At 36.9% G+C, this 8,722-nt stretch overlaps 1 protein-coding gene across 4 annotated transcripts in view; it reads right to left on the reverse strand.

The window, feature by feature from the left end:
* LOC129727483 (scavenger receptor class B member 1-like) overlaps positions 1-8,495 on the reverse strand; it is a 431,317-nt gene extending 422,822 nt beyond the window's left edge. For 3 of the 4 annotated variants that reach the window (XR_008728539.1, XM_055685349.1, XM_055685348.1), the window contains exons 1-2: positions 8,300-8,495; positions 8,015-8,242 (exon numbers count right to left, since the gene is read on the reverse strand). Coding sequence is in view for 3 of the 4 variants with exons in the window: in XM_055685349.1 (XP_055541324.1) it covers positions 8,015-8,242; positions 8,300-8,422 (351 nt within the window). In the remaining variant the exon portion in view is untranslated. The remainder of the gene's footprint in view (positions 1-8,014; positions 8,243-8,299) is intronic. The other variant, XM_055685350.1, reaches the window with a different exon arrangement.
* Between the last annotated feature and the right edge of the window lie 227 nt (positions 8,496-8,722).

An 8,722-nucleotide genomic window follows, 5' to 3' on the forward strand; every position in this document is an offset into this window, starting at 1 on the left:
TTTATTGATAATCGAGGTATAATGTTGCCTAAATGTATGTGTAGTGTCGAGTATAACACCAAGATCAGTAACAACGTCGCAGCGCGTTAAGTTTATTCCAGCAATCCGGTAATCATCAATTCAAAGGTCAATTCAAAAGGTCAATTAGCTCTTGGAGTCTGGTGTAGTTGTCATAAGTTTGAATGAGCTTATAGATTTTAGTATCATCGGCGTACAATAGTCTCGTGCCTGGGGGCAATAGTCGTGCAATATCGTTTATAAATAGGGAAAAGAGCGGAGTTGCTACATAACCAGCTAGATTGCGACGTGATCGACGCGATCGAATGCAGCTTTTAGGTCCGTATAGACCGCATCAACTTGAAAATTTTGATACAAATGATGTGAATTCCAGAAGGTTAGTCGTCACGGATCTGCCGGGATAAAAATCTTGCTGAGCAGTGGAGATGTAGTTTTTCGCGCGAAACATGAGATGATCGTAAACTACGGCCTCCAAAACTTTCGAGCAAGCGCAGAGAGATGAAATCCCAAGATAATGCTCCACATTGTGTTTATCGCTCTTTTTGAAATCTGTAAACATGTAGCATTCTTTTCAGCTGCGGGGAAATTGTTGACACTGCAGAGAAATATTGAAAATGGATGCCAATCGAGATTTTGAAGCCTCAAGGCAGTTTTTCAAGAAGACAGCTGGAATGCCATCAGGGCCAGGGCGATACGATTGTTTCAGATTATTGATAGCTTTCACTACATCCTCGTTCATAACCCTGAAGGTATCTGTAATGAACGAATCACCAAGAACAGACAGCAGAGCATCTGTCATCATCTGTGGCGCAACTACTGTTGAAAATCTAGCGAAATGCTCAGCAAATTAATCGCATTTACTGTTTAACGTAGATGCTTCTCTTTGAAGCAGGAACATGCTGGAGGGGAGACCGTCCTCTTTGCGTTTCGTGTTGACAAATTTCCTAAATCCTTTAGGATTTAAGCGAAGATTTCGTTCTGTTTTTTGCCCGAACAACTTATAGGGTCTTCTGTTTAACGCTTCATAAGATTTGCTTGCAGAGATAAAATGAAATCGGTTGGCAGGAATCTTGCACTTTTGGTATGCGCGAAGAGCTGATTTTCGACAAACTCTAGGCACATGATGAACAATCAGTTCATGAATAATGACAGTAAATCTAGAGACAGCTTCATTTATAACGACGCAGTTAGTGACAGAACTCTAATCGACACTGCACAGTGCGGTGTTAATGGCATCGTAGTTTCCTCGCCGAAAGTCAAAGCAAGTAGAATCAAAATCGTCAATATAAAGTGTTTCGATTGATCTTTCAAATGTAACTATTAAAGGTGGATGATGGGCATCAATCTTGCAGAAGGGGTCGGGTGCAGGGCTAACTGAGCATGCTGGTAAAGCATGGGAGTTTGCAAAAATTAAGTCCAAAAATCGACTGTTCTGGTTGCAAACATTATTTATTTGGAACAGGCAGTGAAAGGAAATACCATCTAATAATCTTGAGCTGCCAGCATTTATAGATGAGCGCAAAGCATCAACAGAAAGATAACCGGCCTGTGAGTGCGCCGAACAGGTTAAACCGGGACGGTTGTTGTCGCCTAACAGAAGTAGATCGTCATCAATATCGATTGCGTTAATAGCTTTCTCAACCGACAAAATATGCCGATCGATAATTTCGACTTCAAGCGCAAATTAGGCGGAATGTAACAAGCTCCGATCACAATATTGAATTGATTATTCTTAATCGTTACCCAAACTTGCTCAAGAGTTTCATCCATAGCATATATCAGCAACGCAGAGAAAAATGATCCTCGAACAGCAATAACTACTCCACCGCCCCTTGCTTTGCTGCTGTTCAATGAGCTGCGATCCATGCGATACACTGTATAATCTGAGCCGAAAAATAGGGCTGATGAGATTTGAGGGTCCAGCCAAGTCTCAGTTAAAATTATACAGTCAAGTAGCGATTCAGACACAGCCATTGCAAATTCGGTTGTTTCGCTGCGTAGGCCGTTTACGTTCTGGTAGTAGAAAAGAAGAGGGTTGCACGAAGAGTCAACTCGCTGCTGGTCTGGTTGAGTGTCGTTTTCAATTGGAGATGGAACTGAACTGGGTGCTTTTTGACGTTCGGATTCTCCCGGGCGTATGATGCAATTTGTACTTTGCCCGATGGAACGAAGCAGAGAGCTATAGGAAACGGAATCGGCATTTATTTTGAAAATTCGAAATTTGCAATGACTTAACTGGACTGGGGGCCAATTGGCCCCCAGATTACCTCGGTGATTGAGCAATTAGTTTAAAAGTGTAAAATGGGGACTTGCTGTAGACTGCAAAATCACGGTTCGTGGAAATTTTGTAGTTTTCGGTTTCCAAAAAACCTCAATCGAGTTGCGTTCCTCAAACTACCGAAAGTAGATTCCTTCCGGCCAGTTGTTGGCATCAAGAGCAGCATCCTTCAACCGCAAATTTATGCCAACATTAAATGAAATAAATGCCAGAGATCGGTATCTTTTTTAACAAGCTTTTTGACGACTGGTTGTGCATCAGATATGCATTCACGAATAAGAGCAGCAATTTGATCCTCAGATTCATGTGGGGCAATGCGCGAAAGATAAATCCAAAATTTCGCCGCGCGTTGCGGGATTGTTCCAACTAATGATGGGAAGTTCTCAGCTGCTTTAGTGCCACTAATCAAGCCAGAGAGCTCTCTTGATCGCTTGGAGTATCGCCTGGGGCAATCATTCGTGGGCGTTTCGAACTGCGATTAGTCAAAGGCAAAACGGGAGTAGCAGTTTTCAATAGCCTGTCAGAAATTGACCCGATAAAAGCGTTAATCTCACCAAGTTGAAGCTCTTAACTTCTTTCATGCAGCAAGTAATTGAGTCAGCGAAGGATGATGAGGCAACTATAGCGGTATCCGAAGATTGTTTCGCTTTCAGATTCTCGAGTGATTTCAACTGCTATGAAATGCACTATAAGTTCACTAAAATTTGGTTAACAATATCACGGTAGATCAGCAGAATCACTTTCAAGGAATTCAAATACGAAATTCAAGTAGAAAACGTAAAATGAAACGCAAGCTCAAAAAATTCACTTAAACGTTACACAGGCAGAGTTGCCAAAAACAACAACAATTAACAGTTTATCGCATGAATATGGATATCATAAAAACCATAAGAGCAAAATCATTTCAAATGACCTGGAAATACGCGAAAATTTAATCGACCATTTTTTGATTTGAATGAAACTTTGCACACGTATTTGGCTTAACAAACTGAGCATTTTTCACAGATGCAAAAATTTTTAATTTTGCAATAACGTTTTCGTTTAATTTACGTAAGCTTGATGGGCAACGATGATCAGGAAAGGGTTTACAGCACTTGGGCTTGGTGTATTCCACTTCATTCATCTTCACAAAATGCAAACTGTTACTAACACTTCGTATTCGTATTTATATACGAAAAGAGATATTATAGGATATTGGTAGCGTACTTTACAAGTAGGTAGTGTTGCACGACAAACATATTTTTTGCCTTTCTCCTAGAAAGGTATAGCAATCACCTGCAAAACCGAAAGTATAAAAGTGCTCCAAAGGGCCGAGGATATATCACTCGACTCAGCTCGACGAGCTGAGCATTTTCTGTATGTGTGTGTGTGTGTGTGTGTGTGTGTGTGTGTGCGTGTGTGTGTGCATGTGTGTGTGTGTGTGTGCGCGCGCGTGTGTGTGTGTGTGTGTGTGTGTGTGTGTGTGTGAATGTGCAAATTTTTATTCTCACTCACTTTTCTAAGACATGGCTGAACCGATTTTCATGAAATTAATTGCAAATAAAAAGTCTTGTTGTTCCATAAGACCCTATTGAATTTTGTTGTAATCGGATTTTTAGTTTCGTGGTTCTATATCAAAATGTAAAAATTATAAAACATCATTATCTCGAAAACTACACAACCAATTTCAACAAAATTGATTTCAAATGAACGGGCTACCTGAAAAACCCTTGACTTTTGAATTTTATAAAGATTGAACTTTTGGTTCAAAAGTTATGAAAAGAAACGTGTTCTGAAGACTGTTTAATCTCATTCATGTTTCTCAGAGATGGCTGAACCAATTTTCATAAAATCAGTGTCAAATGGAAGGTCTAGTTGCCCCTTAAAACCCTATTGATTTGTTTTGCAATCGGACTGTTACTTGCCTGTTATGTTTAAAAATTTGAAATCCAGCTATGAAAAGGAACACATTCCGAAAACTACTTAGACTCACTCACTTTTCTCAGATATGGCTGAACAGATTTCCACAAAATTAGTGTAAATAATGAGTCTAGCTGCTTCATAACACCCTATTGAATTTTACTGTAATCGGAATGTAACTTCGTCTGTAATGTATCGAAATGTGCAAATCACTAAACTTCATTATCTCAGAAACTACACAACCGATTTGATCAATATTATTATCATATGAGCGGGCTAGTTAAGGGTTAACTAATGAATTATGATTGAACATGTGGTTTCAAAGTTTTGCTGCCCTATACGTTCCCATTTCATTGGATTATAATTAAACTTGAGCAACCGTTATGTATTAAATTGTTAATAAAACAACGAAAGTCTATTATCTCAAAGGTTACATGACTTATTTGAACATAACTAGTGTCATACGAACGAGTCATCTCTCAATTTTACAAATAACAAACTTCATAACTATTTGATATGTGGCTCAAAAGTTATGGAAAGAAAAGGAATTCAAAGACTATTTAAAACTTTACCTGCTTGGATCAATATGTGGCCCCAGTATAATTTAAATGTGGTACCGTACTATTTGAACGTTTCAAATTCATTGATTCCTTGCGATGTGTTTAAAGTCAAATTCAAATAACAAATCGTTTGAAATGATTGGTTATATCGAAATGACAACATCCTCGTGTTTTGTCTTCTGTACATCGTCTTAATTCTAAACATATTCATATTGGGTGGTATTCGGTCATTTTCAGCAGATTTTCTGGCATCAATCTGACAGGAGAAATACCCATATTGGGAGGTATATAGGTATTTAGGTTGTTTTCCATCAACTGAAAGTAGTCCTCTTTAAATTCAAAATGGTGTCCAGGGTCAATGTTTGGTTTCTATACATCATCTCAATGACGGAAATAACAATATAGAGTATTATTCGGTCGTTTTCGACTGTTTTCTAGAAGTTGCGATTTAGCAATTCGAAAAGGTTCCGTTTAGTTGATTAGGTCGCGAGATGTGCAGAAATTTGTGCAGAAACATGTGTTTCCAGAAGAGGGAGGGGCGTCGAACGATTTTGGACATATTTGTTACCTTTAAAAACATTCATATACCAAATTTGGTTGTATTTTCTTAATTGGTTCTTGAGCTGTGCGAAATTTTTGTTTCATTTGTATGGGACTCCTCCCTTAAAGAAAAAAGAGGGGTGTTTAAATATTATGAACATATTTGTTACCCTTAAAAACATTCTCATGCTAAATTTGGTTCCATTTACTCGGTTAGTTCTCGAGATGTGCAGAAATTTGTGTTTCATTTGTATGGCACCCCTCCCTACCAAAAAAGGAGGGGTGTCAAAACATTATAGACATATTTTTTACCACTAAACACATTTACCTGCCAAATTTGGTTCCATTTAGTTGATTAGCTCTCAAGATGTGCAGAAATTTGTGTTTCGTTTGTATGGGACCCCTCCTTTCCAGAAAAAGGAGGGGTGTCAAACTGTCATAGGAACCTTCATCGGCGCCAAAATCCCCTACATACAAATTTTCACGTCGATCGGTTCGGTAGTTTTCGAGTCTATATGGATCAGACAGACAGACAGACCAGACTGCATTTTTATATGTATAGCTTACAACATCAATATTTTAGAACCTAAAGAGTGAATATACATTTATTTGATTAAAGCGTTCATGTAAATCTATTTTTATGAATCAAAGTTTGAATGAGGAAGGCTGGGTCTGACCGCTAGTTGGATTAATGTAGGTTTTTTTAAAACATTCGGCAAAGGGGAACGTGTAGGTAGGCTAAGGTACAGTGCCTGAGTTATTTATCGTATCGTTTTGTTGTCAAAGAATGAATTGTATATTTTTGATCATGCATTCCAATGAACGTATGGTTTTTGCTGGAGAACCACGGACAAACTGAGAAAAACGTGTATTTTCCAAAATTTTAATAATTTATCGAGCTTAAACTAGAAATAACTCGAAAACCAATGCCTTCAGAATGTTGACTACTGAGAGATTTTTTATTTGAATTGACTCTCTGCATCTTTTAAAATCATCAGAATTAAAATTTTTTGAAACATGTTTGAATTAGATTTTTTATAAAAAAATCAATCTACCATAAAAAAAATATTTTTCATTTCTCCTTCCTGGACTTTTTTTTAAAGTTCCGTTTTAACGTCAAGTTTATTTAAAAAAAAAATAAAGAAAAAATTCAACTCTTCTTTTTTTAATTGAAATTCGATGTTTTTTTTAAATTTATTTTGGTCAAAAATTTTTTTTGTACAGTGTATAATTTTTTATGAGGCATTTTTAATTCCCTACAACTCATTTTCAGACAGTTTTTCTATACAACCAACGGTTTCTGGACTACAATGCTTCGAATAAAACCTATGCCGAAAGTCATACACCCTTTTAGAATGTAACTCATGGGTGTAAAATATCTCTCTATCTGTGAAAAACGCTCAGTTTACTAAGCCAAATACGTGTGAAAAGTTTCATTCAAATCAAAAATGGTCGAATTCGACCATCGGTCATTTGGCGCGATTTGTCTCATAAACTACTCAACGAGAATTGAACATTTTTTCAACGGTTATTAGAGTGGGGCGTACATAGTTATATAGAAAAAACGAAATTTGATACCACAGAGAACGAACCAAGTTTTTTTTTGTTCTATTTGGGACCCTAAACAATCCTAAATTTATTGGAAGTTAATTGCCTTTGTCTCCTCTTGGCACATTTCATTCAAATTTGTGTGAAGATTTATATGGGATGATTAACAACTTTGCCGAAGATACTAAAGAGTTTGGATGTCCCTAAATATTACTATAGCTGTTAAAAGTTGAGTATGTTGAATTTGATGTCGAAAATCATTTTATCTGCCAACACTACCAATGTACTCCGTCAGTCAGATTTCTATCAGATGGGTTGATAGATTCTCCAAAATGTTATAGATTCTACCTGCGCTTAAAATATTGACCTCAATTTGTTTGCTTAGTCCAGCTGAGTACATAAATTCGATAAGACAGGTTACTTCCAATGGAAATCCGAAGTGTTGGCAGAAAAAATGATTTCTAACAGTCAATTCGAAATACTCAACTAGGTCTTCAGTGTCTTCAGAAAAGTTGTTACGCATCAAAAATACTATACTTTCAAACAATGTAATGCATACATGAAAACATTACTGAGCTCTTTAGAAAGGAAAATACAAAAAAGTAGGTTTTCCAATACAAATTTTCATACAAATTAGAAATGCAATGCGCCAAGCGGAGACCAAACCAATCGACTTCCGATATGTTTAGGATTGTTTGGGGCCTCAAATGGAACCAGAAACATTGGGTTATGGAAAATCAATTACTTTGCCCCATCCTAACGGTTGTAGGTTATAAGCTATTTTTATTTCATTTTATCTTCGATATCCACTAAATAATCGCGACTGGCATAATATCGAAAGAGTGAATCCGAAAAAATATAAATTCCATAGAAGAGTAAGAACCGGTGAATGCTTATGAATTTTTCGTCCATGTATTAGGATTTATTTAGAATCTTTTTACATTAGAACATTGTTAGATAATATTTTTCCATTTTTAACTTTACAGATACTATACCGTAAGCTGGCTTACGGACTTACGGGTGAGATTGTGCCAGTAGGGGTGAAATTATGCCATACAAACCCTTTGTTTGTCAGCCATCTCATTGCGATCACAAGATCAAATTTTTTTTGAATAAGTTTCCTCGAAACGTACTATTTTATGTTTCTTTGAAGAATAAACAGCACACTTACCATTCGTTGCGCGCGGCACATGCTTTTTCTGAAGAACAACAGCTGCTCATCTTCTTGTATGAAACTCTTGAATTTAGTGCCATCAGATGCATTCTGTATATTACTGCAATGATCACCTTCCCATTGCTGTAGTCTAGGCAATCCAAGGTAACTCTCATACAATCCAGACATTGATTCATCATCTGTACCTGTATAGAAGGTTTCAAAGTCATCATCGAAGTCATACATCTGAAATGTTTATTTCATGTAGAGTAATGAAATAATATATGAAGGATTCATACCTACCCTGTCAATCAAACCAACCTTACTGAAAGAGATCCAGTTAGGTAGAAACGTATTACCTAAAGTAGTAAGAGTCGTTTCATAACCGAACATGAACTGTCTCGCTGTCTGTAGCTCCAATGGCATCAGTTTAGTTTGACGAATTAGCAAATTTAGAGGTAGTCGAAATAAATAACTATGTCTGGAAGCCACTTGTGCAATACTCTGCAAAAGAAATATGAAATTATGTTTTCGCTACACTTTTCATATAATAACTTGCAATATTTTTTTTTAAATTTACATCCTTATGGAGTATGTTTTTTTACTCGTAAAATGCTTTGTTATAAGCACTGGAACGGCCGATTTGGGAAAACTTGGAATTTTATTCAAGGAGAATAGTTGCTCTAAATTTTAGTTTAGGTGCCACCCCTCTGGATCCCTCCCCGT

Source organism: Wyeomyia smithii, chromosome 3 (assembly GCF_029784165.1).
Source record: "Wyeomyia smithii strain HCP4-BCI-WySm-NY-G18 chromosome 3, ASM2978416v1, whole genome shotgun sequence".
NCBI lineage: Eukaryota > Metazoa > Arthropoda > Insecta > Diptera > Culicidae > Wyeomyia > Wyeomyia smithii.